At 38.8% G+C, this 23,513-nt stretch overlaps 1 protein-coding gene across 18 annotated transcripts in view; it reads left to right on the forward strand.

The window, feature by feature from the left end:
• The window catches only part of MICAL2 (microtubule associated monooxygenase, calponin and LIM domain containing 2), a 204,897-nt gene that overhangs the window by 21,924 nt on the left and 159,460 nt on the right, over window positions 1–23,513 (forward strand). For all 18 annotated transcript variants that reach the window (XM_061610428.1, XM_061610430.1, XM_061610431.1 and 15 more), the window contains exon 2: window positions 16,151–16,493. In XM_061610428.1, coding sequence (XP_061466412.1) covers window positions 16,194–16,493 — 300 coding nt within the window. In that variant the 5' untranslated portion in view covers window positions 16,151–16,193. The remainder of the gene's footprint in view (window positions 1–16,150; window positions 16,494–23,513) is intronic.

Below are 23,513 nucleotides of genomic sequence, written 5' to 3' on the forward strand. Positions count from 1 at the left end.
AGGAAGTGTGAGTGAGCTGTGCTTCTTCTTTCCCCACAGAATATACCATGAGGGGAGAAGGACAGTCACCAGTTGTGCTCATATCTGGAAGGCAGATATACTTCGGGGTGGGTGGGTGGCGGAATTCATGACACACAGATCAGTTTTGCGTACTACAGTGGAAGTATTAAAAGAGATGCATTATATTTTTAGCACTTCTCGTAATGTGCAAAAAACTCAGACTTTGTCAGTTTTTGTCATAACCTTTCTTGCCAATAATTTTTTCTTTCACTCCCCCCTGCCCTCCCCTCCCCTTTACCTATAATTTTCTGATATTATAGAACTTGTTTGTTGGAACAACAGAGCAGCACAAGGGTTTCTGTGTTGGAAGAAAAAAAAGCACATGTAAATTCGTAAGATTCTTCAAGGCAGAAACTCTGTCTTGGGGAGAAATCAATGAAGTGGTGTAAAGCAATAAAAATATAAACACTGTGTGCACAGTCTGAGAGCAAGCTAGAAAAATGAAGTATATTCAAGAAAATGGGGGTAACCATGTGAGCCTTCCAAAGTTGACCTCTTTGTGCTGCTTAAGACAGAGGAGAGTGCTTGCATGCACACATACAAATCTTCAAGAAAATTACTGTTATTATTAGAAGAGTGTAATATGCTGTCCCCAAAAGACATGTATGCATATACTGACATGAATGCTCCCAGTACTTCATTCAAAAGGACTATTATTTATAAAATGCTTTCTCTGGTCTATCACAAGGGCTCTAGGTAGGTTATAATATCTGTGGGAAAATATTACTGCTTTTACAGAAGCAAAACATAAAATTCACAATCCTTCCTTCAACTGTAGTGTGATGATGATAGGCTGGGCTGAGATTTTTGTGACAACTATTGTGGCTTGAATGTGGAAGGCCCAAGTTGAAATCTCTCCTTAGCTCATTGGGCTTTTGATGGTATACTACTGCATTTGGTGGTTTGGATTTACATTTGAGTTCTGTCTGTACATATGTGAGATACAGTAAACACATGTCTAAGGCTGCCCTCTAACTTTGATACAGCATTGGTAAATACATGTCTGCTCATAACGGTAAGCCAAGGTTGCAAACTATGGCTTATTGTGAGTAAACAGTGTGATGGTGTATGCTGCTCGAATTGTGTCTCATCTACTCCTTCCTTTGCCAACTGTGGAGTAAAGAACCCAGCAGGCTTATGCTGCAAACCTTGGCTTCCTTTTGTGAGTTGTTCAGAGGGAAACCATGAGTGCTGGTTTGCACATAATGCTTAGCCAGTGCTGTGGTTTGTTTGCTTCCAGGTGGGCAAAGACAGGAGGGCAGCATGAGATATTTGAGCAGCATACATCAGCACCCTCATGTTCACAGTAAGCTGTAGTTTGTACCTGTGACTTACTGTGATGTCCAAACTAGTCCATTGAAATAAAATACAATTGTGTTATAATAATAATAAATAATAATAATAATAATAAAATTTAATTTATGTGTCGCCTATCTGGCCAATGGCCACTCTAGGCGATGTACATACAATAAATTACAACAAAATAGAATACAAAAATACAGTGTAACAGTATAAATTATGCTAACAAACAATATATGGTAGGCAGTATTTAAATCATAAGGACATTAAACCTCCCCAGAAGTCCCAAAAGCCTGTTGGAAAAGCCAGGTCTTTAAGGCCTTGCGGAACATATTCAGGGAAGAGACGTGCCGAAGATCTTGTGGGAGGGAGTTCCAGAGGGTGGGGGCCGCCACTGAGAAGGCCCTCTCTCTAGTTCCCGCCAATCTAGCTGCTTTGGTTGGCGGGATTGAGAGAAGGCCTTGAGTGGCCGATCTTGTCAGGCGGCATAATTGGTGGCGTTGTAGGCGCTCCTTTAGATAAACTGGGCCGAGACCGTATAGGGATTTATAGGTTAGTACCAACACCTTAATATCCTTAATAGTTCTTGAATATAGAGCCAATAAACAGAATCCTTTTATACTTTTGCAATTACTACAAAACTTTCCTCTAATTTGCTCTCTGTCCAATTACTCTTCATAGCACTCTTGCATTTATAGAGTATTTATTAAAAGCTATACTTATTTTTAAATGTTGGCTTACATCCAAGATACTTTTCCGTCTTAATTTTTGATAATATATATAAAAAACGACTGTGATGGGAGTTGAAAGATAGCTTCTTAGGTGCTACATTGCATGGTATAATGAGTCTTTGTTGTTCACATCTGGTAAGACCATAAACAGAGTCAAACTCTTTTTATTAACTATTGGTTGAAAAAGAGGCATTGGTCATTGTTGCATGCCACCCCAATATCTGAGTGATGAGAGAGAGGCATCTGATAGACCCATTAGCCCACCTGGCCACTCTGTCAGATTAACAAAGGAGACTCGTCTGACCAGTGAAGCAGGTTTCTCCACTGCAGAGCCCACCTCCAGGTGCAGGGCTCCAAATCAGAGGCTGGAAGTGGGCTCATAGAAATCATCTATCTCAACCCCCAATCCCATAACAGTCATATTAGAAGCTTACTTGGAATCTGGAAAGGGAAACAAACTAGGTAAAGTGCACTTGCAAGCCTGTTGACAATGACTTGGGTTTCTGTGGTTATTTTATCTCTGATCGACTTTTGCTGTCATGAATGCCATGTGCTCATTAAGTGATGGAAAATTCTAGGCAAGTCTAAATATAAATGTAAGAGTCATTGTTACCTACTTCTTAAACTGATCTGATTTTTTTTACTGCTACAAATTCTATCCTCCATCTTCCCAAGCTGATGTATATAGCTATGAATATAGCTTAGCTTTATGTCTTGCTTCACCTCTATGTAGTGGTGTGGGCTTAGTCCATACAGATTTTGGCCAGATGCTAGGCAAATGGAGCTTAAGGAGATAAGCAACTTATAAAGTTCCTCTGATTCTTGGGACACTAAACAGACTCCTTAACACATAAACTAAGAAACTTCCAGGCTTCCTGAATTGCAGGCAGCTGAATGCTGGCAACATTTGAATCTATGGTTCTATTTAATTTAGTTAGTTTATTGTATTTCTGAATTGCTTCACACAACAGATGTCGCAAAGTGATTTACAAGAATAAAATACAACAACACAGTAGAAAATACATAAGCATATAAAAATGTAATAAAAGTAAAAACAAAAACAAACGCAACCAATAATTTGCTGCACAAATGCCTGGGAAAGCAAAAGCGTTTTTGCCTGGCACCAAAAGGATGGCCATATTGGCTCTCTGGGAAGATTGCTCCATAAATGCCCATTCTCCTGTCACCGCCCTGTGGACAGCCCAGAACACACAAGGTGCCTTCATGATGGGCCTGAGTCTTGGTCATATTCTTGTGGGTTAACTGAGTAATTACTGGCTTAACAGTGATGCTGGCTAATCTATACCCTGATCTATACCCTATACCCTGATCTCCCAAGGATAGAGTTTATGCTTTCCATGTGTCTGAGTTACCTACTCCACCATCAGAGTTACCCGTCTCCCTCTAAGGGGAGCAAAATACTTTTCTGTTTGACAGTGCCCATCTGTCTGATGCTATTTACACAAAAGACCAATAATTAGATGGATAGATATACGGCTGTTCCGCATTCATATTTCTAATTGCTGCTCCCTGATTCCTTGGCTGTGCCCTTGTTGTAGAAATTTGGGCAGGATCTATGGAAAGCCTTTATTGCTTCTATGTTCAGAAGCAGCAAGAGAGTGTAACTGGCCGCTGGGTAACCTTTCTGCATATTTAGGGTTTCTTACCACAGTTGATGTTCTTGTTACTATCTCTGGGTGGATGATAGAAAACCTGGAGAGACAAGCTTTGTCTGTAGGTGAAATGAATAGCTTGAATGGTTGGCAAGATTGGGCCTGTCATACATATGTTTATGCCAGACTTGTTTTCTGACAACTGTTTAGCAATGCTGCATCCGATAAGATCTTGGTAAGGTTGGCTGGCTATTTCCAGGTTAACTAGTGTTGATAGTTTCTGTACAGATTTTAGATTGATGCTATATGAGGACGTTGCAGAAAAGCTGGATGAATTCTTTGTGTCTAGACTATGGAAGATGTAGCGTAGATACCTGTGCATGGACGGATATTTTAATGAAAATAGTCTGTGAACTTAGGCAAATAGTGGGGCAGTTCTAGACCTAGTGGACTAATGGTAACAGGGACATCTCCAGGTCCAGTTAATATCCACCTAAGAGTTCTCGAACCCACATGTGAAATTGCTGATCTTCTAACAAAATATGTAACTTGTCCCCAGGATTGTCCTCTTTTCCTGAGGATTGTCCTCTCTTCTTGAGGACTGGAATGGCCAATGTAACACCAATTTTTAAAAAAGGATCTATAGGGAATATTGGAAATTACAAGCTAGTTGGCTTAATGTTTGTTCTATCCAGGTAAATTGGTGGAAAGCAGGCCTGTAGCTGGGGGGGGGAAGGTTACCTGCCCCCAAAATGTTCTTGTCCTCCCTAATATATTTTACAAAAAATAAATTATATTTATCACAGAAAAAACTGCTCCCTACTTTTTTGGTGCTCCCCCGAAACTTTTCAGCTGGCTATGGGCCTGATGGAAAGCATTATAAAGGTGAAAGATAAATTTACCAAGCACACAGAAGGACAAGTCTTGCTGAAGCAGAACCAGCATGGCTTTTGCAAAAGCAAGTTCAATTTTACTAACCTCCTTGAGTGTCAGCAAGTGATTTGGGGTGTTCCATAGTTATCGCTTACTTGAACTTTCAATAATTTCAGACGAAGTCCCTCACCAAAATCTCTTGAGAAATCTTGGCCATCATAGGGTAAGAGAAAAGATCCTCATATAGATTGTAGATGAATATTCAATGGAGGGATATATGTGTGGTTCTTGAAGGATCTATATTGGAATCAGTGCTTTCTAACTTGTTCATAAATGATATGAAGTTAGGAATGAGGAGTGAGAAGGTCAAGTTTGATGACACTAAATTATTAATAAATTATTCTATGTTTGTAAGAGATTGACAATTTAAAAAATCCAATATGATGCCTTTATACAAATATATGGTGCAACTGCTCTTGGAAGGAATATGTCCTGGTCACTGCACCTCAAAAAGGATATAATAGAACTGGAGAATGTGCAAAACAGGGCAACCAAAATAATTCAAGAAGCTGGAGCAACTCTCCGATAAGGAAAATTACAGTTATTTGGGGCTTTTTAGTTTAGTGGGGGAAAGGAGGATAAAAGGGAAAATCATAAAAGTGTGTAAAATTACACATGTTGTGAAGAAAGTAGATAGAATGTTTTTTCTCCCTCTCCATAGTACTAGAACCCAGGGTTACCCAGTGAAGCTGAAGGATGGGAAATTCAGGATGGACAAATGAAAGTAATACTTCACACAGTGGATAGTTTAACTGTGATATTCGCTACCACAAGCTGTAGTGAGGGACACTAACTTTGACAGCTTTAAAAAGAGATTAGACAAGTTCATGGAGGATAAGGCTACCAATGCTACTAATCATGATGGGAGAGCCAGTGTGGTGTATGGTCTAAGGTGCTGGACTACAATCTGGGAGACCAGGGTTTGAATCCCCACACATACATGAAGCTCACTGGGTGACCTTGGGCCAGTCGCTGCCTCTCAGCCTCAGAGGAAGGCAATGGTAAACCCCCTCTGAATACCGCTTACCACGAAAACAGTCCATTTCCATTTTTACTGGTATTGGAGGCATTATGCTGGGCAGCGCTCATGTGAGTGTGTGCTTCACCCAGTGATGATGACAAAGTTTGCAATCCTAAACACCCTGACTATTTATTTATTTATTTATTAAATTTCTTAGTCGCCTATCTGGCTGGTTCTCCAGCCACTCTGGGCGACGTACAAATTAGCAACTGAGCCAATAATAATAAAATCTATCTACACATCTAATAACATAGCAATCCAGTAAATATTAAAATCTACACCAATAATAAATAATAAAATCTAATCCTCCCCAAAGGCCTGCCTGAAGAGCCAGGTCCTCACAGCCTGGCGGAAATTCATTATAGAGGGGGCAAGGCGGAGATCATTTGGGAAGAAGTTCCACAGGGTGGGGGCCACAATTGAAAAAGCCCTCTCTCTAGTCCTCACCAATCTGGCTGTTTTCACTGATGGGATAGAGAGAAGGCTTTCTGAGGCTGATCTTGTTAGGCGGCATAATTGATGATGCTGGAGGTGCTCCTTCAGATAGACTGGGCTGAGACCGTATAGGGATTTAAAGGTCAAAACCAACACCTTGAATTGGGCCCAGCAAGCCACTGGTAGCCAGTGTAGTTCTTTTAACACTGTAGTTATGTGATTCCGCCGGCAGCTGCGTTTAATCAGGCGAGCCGCCGCATTCTGTACCAGTTGCAATTTTTGGACCGTTTTCAAGGGTAGCCCCACGTAGAGCACATTACAGTAGTCTAAGCGAGAGGAGACCAGGGCATGTACCACCGACGGGAGCAGATGATTGGGGAGGTAGGGGCGCAGCCTCTGTATCAGATGAAGTTGATACAATGCTGCCTGGCTCACAGCCGAGACCTGAGCTTCCATGGACAGTTAAGAGTCAAGAATGACCCCAAGGCTGCGGACCTGGCCTTTCAGGGGCAATCGTACCCCATTAAGCACCAGGTCGAGATCCCCTAACCTTCCCTTGTCTCTCACGAACAGTACCTCGGTTTTGTCAGGGTTCAGTTTCAGCTTATTCCTTCCCATCCAGACTATGGAGTAAGGCCACTGAATGCAGACTTAATTCAGAATAAACCCACATGGAAATACATTGTTAATTTGTTTAGAAAGTAACTTTAAAATATTGCCCGGGCTGAAAGATGTACATTGAGCATTGCAGAGGTTTAAATGATTTTTTAATTAGAGAACTTTTTTTTTTAAAAATAGAACTTCTTTGAATGCTCAGAAACTCTCTCTCTATGCCTAATATTATTTATTTATTTAATTTAATTTATATACCGCCCTAAGCCCGAAGGCTCTCTGGGCGGTGTACATAAAAGATAAAACAAGCACAGTGTATAAGTACAATAAATACAATAAATCAAGAACCAAAAACAAACAAACAATAAAAGAACCAAACAACGTCCAAAATACAAGATAGTAGTGAAATACTGTTAAAATACACTTTAAAATGCCTGGGAGTATAAAAAGGTTTTCACCTGGCGCCGAAAAGATAGTAGCGTCGGCGCCAGGTGCACCTCATCGGGAAGACTGTTCCACAGTTCGGGGGCCACCACTGAAAAGGCCCTAGTTCTAGTCACCACCCTCCGATATTATTAGTAATAATATTAGTACTGGGTAAGTAAAGCAGACAAGTGAGAAGACTTCTAGTTTTTCAAGCTGGATTTTAAAAAAATTACATCAGAATATGCGGAATATTTTATGTCATAAATACTGATTTAAATCATTCTTGGGAAGTGCAAAAGGAGATAATGAATTTAATCCATAGTGCAATTTATTAAAAAAATGTGGTAAGGTGGAAGAATTCATAACTTGTACCTTCAAGCCATGATATCCCTGACAAGAAAGGAAAAGAATATTGGGTGTGGAACACTTTCGGAACCTTTCTCTAATGAACTACCAAAGAGGTATTTCAGTGCTAAGAAGCGTTGTGTCAAATTCTCAAGTTTGATACCCTTTACTGATTTGCTATAAATACATCATATGGTGACTTATCTTTTCCTAGACTATCTGTCTTCAAGATTAGCCAAAATAACCTTTGTCCTCTTTCTCTTACTGTAAGATCAAAATTATTATGAAAGACACACATCCAGATGGCCCTTCTTCCTCTTTATGGGATGTGGTTGCTTGTGGCTCTTCATTCAGACTTTAGTCATTGCTACATTGTGATATGTAAAGCATTCAGTTTATTACAGCAATTTAAAGGCAAATAAAGCTTTAGTAGATTGAAATGGGCAGGCTGGTGACTTAAACTGGTGGGGCTCTTAGTTAATCACATGCATTTCAGTTGTGTCTTTTTAACAATAAGATTATTTCAGTTCTGAGTGTTCCTATAAAAGGGACATACAAAATAAAGACGACCCTTCTAACAATGAATGGAGACTGAAATTTAGTAAACAACTATCTTCATACATTTCCCAACATTTCCACTTTGAGAAGAAAGTGGCAATTGCATGGCTGTTGCTTTACCAGGGTTCTGAAATATACCTGATGCATTACTCATGTGTAAGGTGTAAGTGTGTAGAGTGAGGCCATGCTTTTTCAATGTTCTCAAGCAACAGGGCAAATATTGATGTACCTTCTAAAGGAAAGTTTTTTTTTAAAAAAAAGCTAGCATGTACTCTGCTCTTCAATATTCCAGCATTATTTGATTGCAACAATTTAACATCTGTAGGGAGAAGATTTTTATAGTGACATTTGCAGTCAGCTAGTGTGCATTTGCTGCACATCTTGGAAAGTGCTTCCCATGAGAATCATAATATCAGCCTAACTAGTTCAATATAAAACAATAATGCATAGTTTTCATATGAACATGAAGGCTATTTTAAAACATTTTAAATTAAAGGTTGCCAGATAGCTTTAAAACTAACTTTAGTTGGCCTTACTGTGTGTCTTGGATGAGATTTAAAGCAAATACAGGAAATAAGGCAGAGTGAATGCTTAGCTTTTGTAAAAAAAAAAACTGGAGCACCACACAGAGACTTGCTTTAGTTGTGCTGACAATAACCCAGGAATATAATATGAAAAAAAATGTTATGACCAGGAATTGAACTAAAAAGATTACAGTAAATGAAGCAGTGAAGTGATAACATTGTTATCTTTTTGGTGCCAGGTCAAGACTTTCCTCTTCTCCCAGGCATTTTAGCATGTGTTTTTAAATTGCTTTTTAAAAGTGTTTTTAAATTTGTATCTTTGTTTTTAATGTTTTTAATTGTTGTAAACCGCCCAGAGAGCTTTGGCTATGGGGCGGTATACAAATGCAATAACAAATAAATAAATAAATAAATAAAAACATAGAGCAACCCATAAATACAGTTTAGTAGATGTTAACCACTGAATTATGTTCCACATAAATGCTTTAGGACAGTATTTCCCAGAGTTTTAGATCTGAGATACAGTTGTCCCCCCCCAGATTAGAATGGGAGATGCACCTGTGTTTATTTCTGGTCATGTCTACCTCTGACATGTGGCCCTCAGAGGGTTGGTTAGCAAATACAGTCCTTAGGCCAAAAAGATTGGCTACCCCTACTCTAAGAGATCCATGCCTAACATGCCATGGATTGTGTAATATTTGTAGCCTCTCTTGGGTAAATAGTCCTGTTACAGCAATGTGCTCGAGTAAGATTTGTACATACAGCCTCTTTATATTAGATTTAATATTTAGACTCTGTTTCTGTTAAAATAATACTCAATAAGTGGCTTGCAATGAAGAACAAAATACAATATACAGTCTAAAAACACTAACATTTTGTCAAGAACAAAAAATATGTTCCAGGTGCAGTTTCTCTTGCTGCTTCCAGCAGAGTAAAATCTCTGGAATTCTGACTTGGATCCCCAGAAGGATCATCCCAAAGAGTTGCTTTCCCTTTGGCAGCCACATGAAGGGATTCACTTTCCAGGTAGCAGCTCTTCATATCTGTGGTCTCCTTTGGGCTGTTCTGGATTCCAATTTCTGGCTGTAGAGTAATTTATCCTTTGTAACATCATAATTTTAAGCTATAGTGAAATAATTTTAAGTTTGCTTAAAATTAAAAAAACTAATAGGTGAGGATTTGTGTTCCAAGATCTGTTGCCACCCTTCAAAAGTGCATGGTAAGCTTATCTAAATATTCACAGAAAATTATGAGAGAGCGACATTATACATGATTTCTGCTTCTCCAATTCTCTTCCAATTATGCAGCATTAGTGATACTATGGAGGTGGAGCTTTTAGTGCTGAGAGCTGGTGGTGAGACTTACTTTCTACATGTTGTCTTCCCAGGTTTTAAAAAATCATCCTTCAGTTTGTTGAAGTATGGTGTAGGACTATACACCCCTGGTGGTTATAATCATGTGGCTTGATAGAATGAGACATTTCCCCTTAGTGAAAGGATTTGAAGTGCCACCTGCTAAAACTGGGAATTGTCTTTCCTTGAAACAGCTGAACCCATATGATCTTCTAGCTTCAAATATTGACAGACTGGGTAGCATCCACCTGGGATGCAACCCCCTCTGGGATATAAAAGCCAGGCCTTAGTATGGCACAGTTTGGAACCCTGGACTTGGGAACCTATCAGTTTATTAAAATAATCCTTATAATATGAACACCCTAGCATTCTATGAATGGTGCTATGGGGTAGTAGGATGGGGGATACTCAATATTTTCAGACACATCTTAAAAGTTTTAGTGACTTGATACAAAAAAAGTCAATTTGTAGATGGATTCCTGCAGAAAATCTGCAGATGGAGATACTTTGCAGGAAGTGTATGACCTTGCATCTAGTCAGCATTTCTTTTGCATTGTTTCTGTTTTACTGGATTATTATTCCAGATGTAGCAGGTTAACTTGAAGGGTCTGTGTTGAAAGTGTATCATATTCTTTCAGCAGAACACAAATAACCTTGACCATTCACAAAGACGATAGAAACTGCCCTGGACTCCAACTACATAAAGTTATTTTGTAGGAGTTTGTGAAAATCATTCTTTTCTTTAAAAGAAAAACAGTCTAGCTAGCTATTTATGAAGGAAAATGCACGGCTTACTTTATATGAGTTTGAGGACACAGCTTTGGAAATACATTGGATTATGTATTTGATCAGCTTTGGAAAATAAGGATACCTGAAAACGTCTTCCTATGATTTTGGGAAAATAATAAGCTAGTTATGTTTTTAGAAAGCTGATCTCTACAGGTCTCTTTGATGCTGTGATGTTTTTGTTGGCCGTAAAAAGCAGCAGCATGTTGCTAACTCTGGTTCTTCCCTCTTTTGAAAGGCCTATGTACTATATACCAGTGATTCCCAAACTTTTCCCTCCACAGATCACTTAATGGTTCTCTTGCCTGTTATAGCAATTGTAATGCGCTGTCCTAGATGCTGTATGATTTTTAATTGGATTTTTGTTTTTATATTGTATTTTTTGGCATTGCAGTTTGCATTCCATAGAATTCAAACTGGAATACATAAGCTACTATATAAGAAATAAAAGAAGCAATGAAACAGAATGAAAATCAATATAAATATTCAATGTGGACATGGCAGGGACCACCTGAATGAAGCTTATGGACCACAGTTTGGGAACCCCTGCTATATACTATATGAAATGGCCAAATAGTATAATAGATTGCCAATTTTCTTTCATAAAAGGCATACTGTGGGACCTGTTTTGTGACTATAAACAGAAAATCTAGGAAGAAGCATTGTAAATGACAGACCTGTTGTCTTCAATTATGAAAATACATTTTGTGGTGCTGAAAAACAGTATCCATTTCAAGTAGAGTGTTCACTTATATATTGCCCCCCCAAATCAGACACAGAAGGAAATGCATTGCCCCAATAGAGGACACAGACTTGCAGAAAACCGAGATTTCCTCATTTATATGTACAGATGCAAATTTAGAAATTACTAGAATTTAAATGAGACTGCAGTACTGGGAAGACCCTGTGAGGAGATGATCTGTAAGCCTGCTCAGTCTGCTGTCCAGGTGCTAACTGTTGATGGGCAACTTCAGGGTCCCTGTACTCTCTTTTTATGGTTTTCTGACTTTAAACTGGACTTGGTTCAGACAGCCATTTAAATAGGGAACTCCTTCAAACAGAGGACTGTCTGCGACCTTAGTTTGATGCATCTCTGCTCACCAGGGAGGTTTGTATACCCCTTCTTTGTTGGCTTTTAGGAGAACCTTAAAGATGCTCTTATTCCCTTTTGCATTTGGATAATTTTATCCAACACTGCATTAGCTGTTTTTATTTATTTATTTAAAATATTTCTATCCCGCCCTTCTACCCTACAATAGGGCATTCAGGGCGGCTTACAATAAAATCGCACACATACATAATAAAAGAATACACAAAACATTACAGTAAATTAAAACACATAAAGTACAATTAAAATACAATATATATATATATATATACAGACAGACAATGTATGTAATGTTTAATACTAATGCTGATGCTTTATGCTGTTTTAGGGTTTTAATAATTTGGAGTGTTTTGTTGTATGAATATTGTATCTTGCGAGGGTATCTGAAAGGCAAGGTAAAAAAAAAACCCAATAAAATGTGTTGTTGCCACTTAATTGAATTCCTGTCAGTTCCTAAATGCTTGGATAACACTCTTTAAATCTAGTACCAGTTAGAGGAATTCTTGATATTATTTCTGATAGTTTTTCAACACCTGTGGATAGGTGTTCCTTAGGAGGAGCTCATGGCTCAGTGGGTACAGCACGTGCTCTGCATGTGTAAAAGCTTCCAGATTCCTTCTTAAACTGCTTCATTAATTAAACCGCTTAGAGGTTTTTCACAATCAAGCTAATCAAGCGGAATATAACTTTTGTTAAATAAAAATAAAAAAAATTCTTCAGCATAGGTGTGCTGCCTGGTGCCAATGGGAGTTATAGTCTAAAACAGTAAGAAGGCACCACACTGGCAAACATTGGGATAGAAAGAGAAATGGTCTTGCAACAGCTTCAAAGTTTTGGTCTCACAAAATAGGTCCTATTTTATTGAATCCTAATTTATGCATTTTGGAAGTTGAAGTGTTTGCTTTTATTCAAATACGCAAATGAATTGGATGACCACCATTGCTCTATGATGGAAAGAGGTGTGTATCTGAAAACCAAAATTAGTGGCACCATCCAATCTGATACTGGATTATTATTTTTCAAATGACAGCTTAGTTTTTGGAAACCAAGCTGTGGGCTACTGAGTTATGGTTCCTCCTTGGTATTCTCCTGCGTATTGGAAGGGTTTGTCCCTGGACTCAAAAGAGTTTGTATGAAAATATTCATAAAACAGGCACTGGAAGGTGGTTGATGACCTGAAACATACACACTGTAAGAAATGCAAGGCAAATCAAAATTGCAGAACTTAAGCGCTAGCTTGCAGTGTGTGACTCTTCAAAGTGTCAAGTAAGAAAAATGATATTTTCAGAACAGTTGCTGACTGCTTGCAAAGCTTTGCTTACTGTATTATAAACACTAGTTCGAGTAAAATAGCAGCTCATCTTTTTGAAAGAAATAGGTGATGGAGAAAGGCCAAAGAAAATGGTTTCTACTGAGGCCCTCTAGTTGCTCCTCATAATACTAGCTGAAAGTCAGTTTTTTAATCTCAATCCAGTCCTTTTGGGAGTATATTACTCATGCACAGAGGGCTCTCCAGTGGACACAACAAAGTCCTGTTCCTGATTCTCCCTTCTTCACAGTGTGTGTATATGAGTGGGCAATGTGCCAGGCTATTGGGATACATCTGTCTGTGCCTTACATATTCCTGTCAAGACCACCTCTCTCTAGGTGGTTAAAGAGTGCTAGGAAAATGGGCTGCATGGGCGCCCGTGAGGTATCATAATGGTGTGGCATGCTGAATGCACGTGAGTATATGCTACAGAGCAAGGGGTGTAAAAGAAGGCTCTGTTATGCCCACTAGGCATCTTTCCCTGCAGAAGCACTGTTTGGCATTAGGACCAGCATGTTTGTATCAAAACCATAATTGTTGGATGCTCACAGATATTTTTTATCATATTAGATGATTTTATGAAAATTGGGAGTTTTCTAGCACATAGTACTTCCAGTAAATTCTAGCACATAGTACTTCCAGTAAATTCAATTAATTTTTTGTTATTTGGTAGAGAATGTGTTGTGCTTATCCCATAATTTTTATTAAATACTGCAATCATAAAACCATTTGCCTCTCCTCAAACCCAAGCATAATGTTAAACTCCATTTGTGTGATTTTAAAATTAGAATCAATTATAGTAATGCTGCAGCAAACTTCTCTTCTGCTTTTTCTTATGCTTTACTGAATAAAGTTAATATTATAAGCTGGGCAGAGTGAGGGGTTAGAATTGTATGGCTTACAGATAAAAAATAGGGGGCTGTACAGAATCCTTCCAAGAAGAAGGGAAGTTGTGAAATGGGGAATATTGGTTATGTTCTATGGAGCTGATGCTGTGTAATGAAGAACAATCTTACACATGTAAGGTGGGGCAGGCAATGTGGTATCCATCAGCCATTGCTGGACTACAAATCCCATCATTCTTAATCATTGACGGTGCTGGCTGCGGCTGATGGGGACTGAAGTCTAACAACAACCGCATTGACTATTGTGAAATAAAGAATGTCTACCAATATTACCAGTTATGAGAGAGATCTAATACTTGACTGCTCTGATTCACTGCAATTATTTGGCAGTACATTTACCAACTCCCTCTTAATTCTGTAGAACTCCTCTATGGTACTCCTGGGCAGCATTGCTAAGACATGATAGTACTGTTGGGCAGTATTGCTAAAAGAGGAGATTATGGATCCACTTGAAGCAATTGTAATGTTGACATAATGAGCATCCTGTTGGGATGTGAGCTGCAAGAAGATACATATGTCTTCACTAAATGTGTGCTTACATGTTTTACAAAAATGTTGAGTTAATTCAGTAATAAATATTATGCAGAAATACACATGTCACAGGAGACTTTTTAAAAGTTGTGTTAAGTTGGCAGTTCTTGAGAGAAATACTTCCTAAAAATACCTGTAGAAAAATACTGTGTATACGTAGACAAATAACAAGAATTTGTCTTTTATGATATCTTGCAATTGTGCTGTGCAAGAATTTTATACACAGTCTTTTGCTCCAGAGAACTTTATAGATGTAGGATATCAATGCAAAAGAGAATGATGCACCAATACAAATAGCCTGGTGGAAAGGGAACAGGAATTTGTTGTAGCATAGCACACAGTGAGTATCATCAACATATCTTCATAAGTGCTGTTGTCTGCAACAAATTGTGCAAAAAAGGGAGCATCAAAATGCATTGTTCATAACACATCAGGATATGTATGTATATATATAATATAATATGTGTATGTTGGCTATACAACCATATAGCAACCCAAATCCTCTAACAAGATGGATGTTATGTTAGTGCAGAATGAGTTCTTGACCTTTGAAACACTTAGCTATGTGTCAATGTCTAGTGTGACTAGACTGTACTTTGCCCTTATTTAAGCAATTTTCCAAAACATTATTAGATTTACATGGACTTCTGAAGTAATACAGCCGATTGGAAGAATGAAAAGATGGGAAGAAAAATTGCAATTGTCACTTTGTGAAGAGAGACTATAAAGTTTGCTGCCTTTTTTAATGTGATGTTTCCTGAGGACATGGTATTTTGACAGCAGTGTAATTTCTTTGGGAGCCCGAAGATTTTGTTTTTGTGAGAAGTAGCTTTGGGGACTTACTTTGAAGAGATAAATGGAAGGAAGGAGAAATGTTAAGTAGCCCCTTCTCCTGTCTTTCCTCTTCCTGCTTTTTCTCACAGATTCTGAGATGCTTTGCATTAAAAGAAGAAAGGAACAACAGAACTGAGCAGCCAGTGTATTTTGAGCTTCAGTTAATAGTTATTGAAATAAACATATACTACTGAATTAGTCATCATAGATTGCATAGCCTATAGATTGCATTTGGGTGCTTGCTGAAGTTCTGAGAATCTCAACTTGATGATTTTAAAGATCAATATGTTTACAACCCTCAAGATAAATATTGAGAAACTGAATAGTAACCAAAACTGTTTTATTTCTTGGAACATGCTTAGAACATTTCGAAAACTGCATTCTAGGAGAATGGAGCAAAAATAATAGGCTGCTACTGGAGAAGTTAGATATGCCACCCTTGATACTGTAGGTTTGCTAAAATGAACCAGCTTGTTAAAAGACAGAGTAGCAGCATTATATCTGAAAATTTTATTTGATATCGGAGACACAATTTGCTTGAAACTACTGCGCCAAACATGCTTTTGGGCATATTCTGCAGTTTCAGTGAAACTTGTGTAAGGTATTCCTGACAGCTGCTCATTTGTTCAGTTGTGGTTGTACCTCAAGGTTCATAGCTTATTTCTGCAATGTGCTTTGTATTCCGCTGGCTTCTTAACTTGTAGTTTGTGAGGATTTGAATCTTGTTGCAAGATGGTACTAACTTGACTTATATCTGTCTCTTCCTAGATACTGTGTTCTTGGGAAAACAGCTGAACCTCATCCAAAGAGCATGCCATTAGGATATTCTGCTTTTTCTACTTGGAACATGGGGGAAAAGGATAATGAGAAATATAACCAAGCTGGCCACATTTTTGAGAACTTTGTCCAAGCCTCAACGTGCAAAGGTACAATCCAGGCCTTTAATATCCTCACTCGTCAACTTGAACTAGATCCTTTGGACAATAGGAGCTTTTATACAAAACTTAAATCAAAGGTGACCAGTTGGAAGGCCAACGCTTTGTGGAACAAGCTAGATAAAAGATCAAGCCATAAAGAATATAAGCGTGGGAAATCTTGTGTAAACACTAAGGTAAGACAATAGACTTAGATTCTGATGCTCTATTTTAGAAGTTGCATCCTTTCTTCTGCATGACAGATGTGACTTTAAACCTAGAAATGATGCCTGATATTCATAATTTGGAAGTGTACAACATTCACTGAATCTTTTGTTGCTTGAATAAATCTCTTTGCCAGCACCTATACAGTATACACATTTCGTACTTTCTGTGGTCTATTTTCAGATTAACCACCCTCACTTTGGCGTGTTTTAGAACTTTTCTTGGCATATGTCCCCTTATGGATAGTCTAATCAGAGGTTCCCTTGGAACACTCCAGTATGTGGCACTCATATACACAGTCAGCAATATAAGATGGGGTGGGGAACCTTTCTTGGCTTCACAGGCCAGGTCCTTATCAGAGTCTGCCTTGCAGGCCAGATTTGACAGGTGGGCGGGACCACCCACCTGTCCATCACATGTCATTATGACATTACCTGATTGTCAGGTGGGAGGGACCACCCACCTGTAAAAATCCCTTATGCTTCACTTTTAAGTCTCCAACATTGGGGACGTAAAGTGAAAGGGGGAACACTTGCCTCTTCCAAGTTGGAGGCTTAAAAGGAAAGCCCAGGAAGACTTTGAGGAGGCTTTTGCAAGTCTCCTCTATAGCCTTTAAGTCCCTGATCTTGAGGGATTTAAAAGAAAAATGTGAAGAGACTTGGAAAAGGTTTTAAGACAGTTCCCTCACTCTTGTTTGAGCAAGTGGGAATGCAGGAGGTATTTCAAAGCCTTTCCAAAAGCCCCTTTGAAGTAGCTTACTTTTGGACAGGGCTTTAATCTCCACGCAGCTGATGAGCGGGATTCTGCTGCCTTGAGAACATGATTATGCAATCAATGCAGAATTAAACCCTGTCCTATCCATCAGCTGACATCACTAGAGACATCAGCAAATGGGCATGGTGTGGAAAAATGGCCTCGGGGGCCAAATGGGACCCCCTGAAGTCCATGATTGGCCCAGAGGCCACGGATTGCCGACCCATGATATAAGGGTTATGCCTTGCATCATTGGAAAGTTGCATTTGATGTATTTTTTATTTGTATGTTTCTCATTACTTTAATGTTAACAATGATGGAGCAAAATGTAACCATAAGAATTTAACAATTATGTTTGTGATGGATTAAATCATAATGCATCTATCTTTTAAATAGGCTTATCACCATATGTTACTTAACATCATTACAATCAAAGCCAGGAAAGGAAAGTGTGAGAAACACTTCTGGCTGATAACCTAAGCATCCTTGCAGTTTCCACTAGTTGGCCCAACAGGAAGTTGTCAGCGAATAATCACTGCCTAAAGGGAAGGGAAGCATCTTGTCAAAAGGCTGAGCGTCTGGGGGGTGGGTTATGTCTTTAGGCTCATGAGACTTTTATATTTCAGTCAGCATCCTGACTGAATTGAGGGAACTTTGTTTATTATTATATTTGTATTCTGTCCTCGTGCTCTGAGCAGTGTATCTGGGATTATACCATTTCCTCCCTTGAAGAATGGCTCTTCATGATACTGAAAAAAATGAAAGCAGTGGACAGAATATGGATAAATGAATAAGGTGCAATATTGACTAATGTATTAGATGTGTCTTTCATTTAAAGTACCCCATTAATGACTCAGGGTTGTTTTTTACTGCTTATTTGAGTACACAGCCTGAATGTATGAAAATGCTTAATCTGGGGAATGCAAATGAAAACATTGACTATGGACTGCAGGCTTACTGTGGCTATCTAGCAAGCATTCTTTACTTATGATTCATAGACTGCTGTGAAAATATGGCACATGAATGATAGGAAGCACATCCAGACAAGAACAACTCCCCAGTGATTATTTTGACGTCATGCTGATATTGGGAGGCTAAATGTGCCAAGCCTGTGAACTACTACCTTGCTACATCCTTTATGGTAAAATGACTTGCCAGCATGTATGTAATTGCAGAGCAGCTGATGTGCTTTCACAAATGAGAGAGAATAAAGTTGCATTTTGGACAGGGAATGATTCTCAGTTTGGGTTCAAAAGTCAGGGAACTGAACCCAGGCCCAGTAGCGAGTCAGAGGCTTTGGTGGTAGAAAGTCAGATTCATATTGTTGCTGGCCATAATGGCTACAGAGTGGAGTCGTGCAAGTTCAAGTCTCTACCTGACCTGCCATTTGATTCTTTATTATGATGCTGAGCACCAGATGATAAGGATCTTCTGACTATAAAAATTAGGGCAAGATATGTCTTTATGTGATAAAACAAATTGCACCTCAATTTCTGTGCTGAAGAAAAACCATAAATATTATAAATAAGTGGCAGTGAAGCTAAAACACTATTCACAAGTTTCATGAAAGAAGATGAATACAGAAATAACAAATTATACTCTGTTGGGCATAAAGATGTATCGATGGTGAAGAAAATATATGTATGTAGAAAGAAAGCTTGTTAAAAGGATGGGCTGATAAGATGGCTCTGTGTAAAAAAAAAAAAAACAGCAACAAAGAACTAAAACTGAATGATGGCTGGAATGGCCAGTGCATGGTCCAAGGACACATGATATAGGCACTTTGATGTTGAAGCTAAGCAGATCTAGGTCTAACCTGTGCCTGGATGGGAGGCTGCCTTGAAAGCTCATGTATGTTGCCTTGAGTTCTTTGATGGAAGAACAGCAGAATATAAATGTACTAATCACATTAGATAGGGTAAGGGAGAGTCAATCCTATTCAAGTAACATCTTTGACATTTGTCCACTTTTTTCACTATGTGAAGGTCCTTGGACAGGTGCTTGTACAGAGAATTTATCATGTGAATTTTTGGGTCAAGAGTGTCGTGATTACAGTGGTGCACTGTAGTTTGCAGGAATTTCTGAGACTGTAGGATAAACAGCTTCTGACTGAATCTATTGTTGTGTGCACCCCAAGCTTCTTCTGTTCTGGGAGGATGATAGCCGGTATGGAGAACAAGTCTTATGAGGAAAGGTTGAAGGAACTTGGCATGTTCAGTGTGGTGAAGAGAAGGCTGAGGGGTGACATGATTGCACTCTTTAAGTATCTGAAGGGCTGTCACATAGAGGAGGGTACAGATTTGTTCTCTGTTGCCCCAGAGGGTAGGACTAGGTCTAATGGTTTTAAGTTGCAGGAGCATAGATTCAGATTGGACATTAGAAGGAACTTCTTGACAGTAAGGGCAGTTCGGCAATGGAACCGACTGCCTAGGGAGGTGGTGGGATCCCCTTCGCTGGATGTCTTCAAGCAGAGGCTGGACAGCTATCTGCGGGAGATGCTCTAGCTGTGGATTTCCTGCTGTGAGCAGGGGGTTGGACTCGATGGCCTACAAGGCCCCTTCCAACTCTATGATTCTATTCTATGATTCCATTTCTCACTCAATTCTAATTCAGGCACACCTTGGCTCACAGTTTCTCTTCTAGGAAATTCGACACCAATGTGTTTAACATACCCCCAATCTCCAAGCAGTGGGAGGTCTCGGGTTCTATCATGTCCTCTTGGAGTGGTTTCCTTTGATTGATGTTACTGGAAAATGAATAGCATTTCTGTGGTATAAGGTGGTATTTACACATATATTAATAAGATAAAAGGTTCACATTGTGGGCTTTCCAATAGATCCTGCTCCCCTATTAGGTTTCTTGGTGTCCAGAGAGCAACTCAGCTTTCTTTGCCTACTGTTTTAGCCTGACTCTCTCAAACTGTCAGTCGTGTTCTTTTATACACAAACACCTTCATGACATCACTTCCAGCCAGGAAAGGGGGGAGGGCGAAGACATCCCACATTGCTGTCACTTTCTTGCAATGTCTTGTTATTTAGTGTTTCTGGCAACATCTAGAACAACTTGGGACCAGGTTACCTGAAACATCACCTGCCCCCGTATAGAGCTATACAATTGCATAAATCATCTGGTGAAGTTCTACTTGGGGCACTGCATCCTAAAGAACATCATAAGGTGGTAACCTGAAAATGGGCATTTTATTGGTTTTATGTTGTATTTTTGTTTCAATTATATTGTTTGTTTTATATTATGCGTCACTTAGAGATTTTTCAAAAATATTAAGTAGTTTATAAATGCTTTAAAAAATAAATAAGAACACAAGAACCATTATGAATCAGACCAAAGACCCATCCAGTTCAGCATCATGTTCTCACAGTGGCTAAATGGATGTCTATGGGAAGCCCAGAAGCAGGGCATAAGTGCAACAACAGTCTTCCCACTTGTTCTGCTCAGCAGCTGATACTCAAGGTATATAATCTCCTGCACTTGAGGCAGAACATAGCTATCATGTCTAGTGGCCATTGATGGCCTTAGGCTCCATGAATTTATCTACCCCCTTTTTAAAGCCATCCACGTTGATGGCCATTACTACATCTTATGGTAGCGAATTCCATAGTTTATATGCCATAGCTTGACTATAGTACTATCTTACGTTACAAAGTGATATTTAACAAAAGAAACTGGCTTGACCCTTTTAGCAGTTGTCATAGTCTGAATTCCACGGTCTTACAACAGTAGATTCACAGGGCTGGGAGGAATCCTAAGAGGACATCTTATCAAACCCCACACCTATAACATTGTGATGTTCTGATTCTCATATTTGTTTTGTTTTATTTATTTATTTATAAAAATACTTGTATACTGCTGTTTCATGGAAAACATCAAATTGTTAAGAAGGTGGCATACATATGGTCTCTCCAGGCAGTCTGTCATCCAGGCACTGACCAGATCCAGACCTGCTTACCTTCAGCATTGTGGTGGCCTCATCTGCCTTCAGACCATACCCAGGGTCCATTCCATTTCTCCATTCCAGAGAACTGTGGTGTACAGCCTGATTAGCTGTAGAGGGGGAAGAGCACCATGTGAATGGTCCCACAGAGCGCTTCAGTTATTATCATGGCTTTTATAAGATCAGGCTTCCTTGAATTATTAATTATTATTAATAATATCCTGGACAGTGGGAATTGTGAAGCAATGTTCTTTCTCTTGTACTGCTCTGAGGAGGTTTTTAATCTGGTGAAAATGTACACTGTAGGAACAGTATGTGGACTACTTTCCTCATCAAACTAGGTGGCAAGCAGTGTGTGAAGCTTACTCATGTCTGTTGGTACAGTTAATTCTTTGCTGATCTCATAATATTTCTTTCCCGTTAATACTACCCTGGCTGACTTGTCATGTTGAACAACTAGAACTGCTGCCTTAGGGGGAAAAAAGTTGCACTCGGATATTTCATTATATTCATTTTGCTTTAAAGTTAATTACTTGTCAAGTAGTAACTGAACCATAGTCTCTAAAATAGGGGTGGAGAACCTCAGGCCCAGGGGCTAAATGTGGTGCTCCAGGCCTCTGTCGGGTCCTCAGAACTCTGCCCAGGCCATACCAGGAGCAGGCAAAAAACAACTTTTAAAAAACAGAAGAAACCATCAACATTAATAACAAAGAAAATTATGTCTCCGCTAGTCCTCCACAGTGTCAAGCAGACATAAAGCATCCATTCCCATAAAAATAACTGAGAAAAGGGGGGGCAAGATTCAATGAAACATTTTATTCATCATGCTAAAAGAAAACATTCCATAATCCATTTTTTCTTCATTTTTTCCAATTTTTCAGAAAAAACAAAACAAAAAAGGCTTTGGGGGAAAAAGCTTTTCCTGAATTTTTCACATCTCTTTCACATCTCTAGATAGGCATGCCTTTTATTTCTCTATGTAAAAATACTGTCATATTTTAAAATACTGGTGTGACAGCACAATCTGCAGCCTGAGAGGGGAGGGAGGCGAAAAAATATATATAGCTAAACCAATCCCTTCCTTCATAACTTCATCCTTTCCACCAAGTGTATATCTTTGTTTTTTCTCTGGCTGCCTTCACTAAAAACCCTTTTAACCTTTTGGACTTTAGCCAGAATAACCTCCTCCCTATAGAGGAGTATGGCCTCAGTCCAAATTTTCTTTAAGCTTTTACTGAAGATTTTAGTAAGGCAGCAAACTAACAGTTTTTGAGATTATTTTATTTAAAAAACCCTAATTTTTCACTTTAAGCAGCTGTTCATATAAGAAGAAATAAAACCTAAACTGAGATAAATGTGTTGAGCTGTGCATATTCTAGACTGTTTCCCTAACCAAGTTATCAGTTTGCTCAGTTCAGCTTCTTAGCTGAAGATACAAAAGTACCAAGTTAAAGTTTTTCAGGGTGAACATATCAGAGTTGTGGCTTTTGAAATGAATGACAACCATTCTGTTACATGTCTGATGACAACTTCATAAAAGTGACCTTTTTTTACTTACTAGGGACACATGAAAATCCTAGATATGTCTGTCATAATTTCTTGAAGGCTGTATGCATTTTGCAATTTAAAAAAATCAGTGAAGTACTATGAACCCACCAACATTTAAAACTTGTGGAAAACTTTGTATAAAACGTTGTAGTTTTGCTAGTCACACAGGGGCCAAGGAGCTAAGAGAGGCTTTGAAACCATACTCCTTGGCTACTGAAAACAGTACTGGGACCCCTCTGATCTCTGGGGATTTCCTAGGATAGTCTACTTGCTTTCAAGCCATCTTCATAGCTGTGTGACAGGTGTGAATGATGTGGTCTTGCAGTGCTGCTTCTTTAGGGATGGACAGAACTGTCAATTTCAGTTCTGTCAGTTTCTCACATTTCCAATCTGAAACTCAGTTCACTACATTTCTGCAGCAATTTGTGAACTTAAAAAAATCCTCATGAAAATTCTTCAGCATTTTAGTGTGAATTTCTCAAAATAAACACATTCTGCTTTGCGGTTTTAATTAATATACACATTTCCGCAAGCAATTTCTCATCAAATAATGCATTTTTGTATATTTTCACTCATATATTCATTTTATGCACACTTTCTTCTAATATAATCATGTTTTGAAAACATTGATTAGAGAACTGCATCACAAAATTTGGATGTGAATTTTGAAGGATGGTTGTGTTTATTTATTTATTTATTACATTTATATACTGCCGCATAGCCGAAGCTCTCTGGGCGGTTT

The sequence above is a fragment of the Rhineura floridana genome, chromosome 2, assembly GCF_030035675.1.
Source record: "Rhineura floridana isolate rRhiFlo1 chromosome 2, rRhiFlo1.hap2, whole genome shotgun sequence".
Classification (NCBI taxonomy): Eukaryota; Metazoa; Chordata; class Lepidosauria; order Squamata; family Rhineuridae; genus Rhineura; species Rhineura floridana.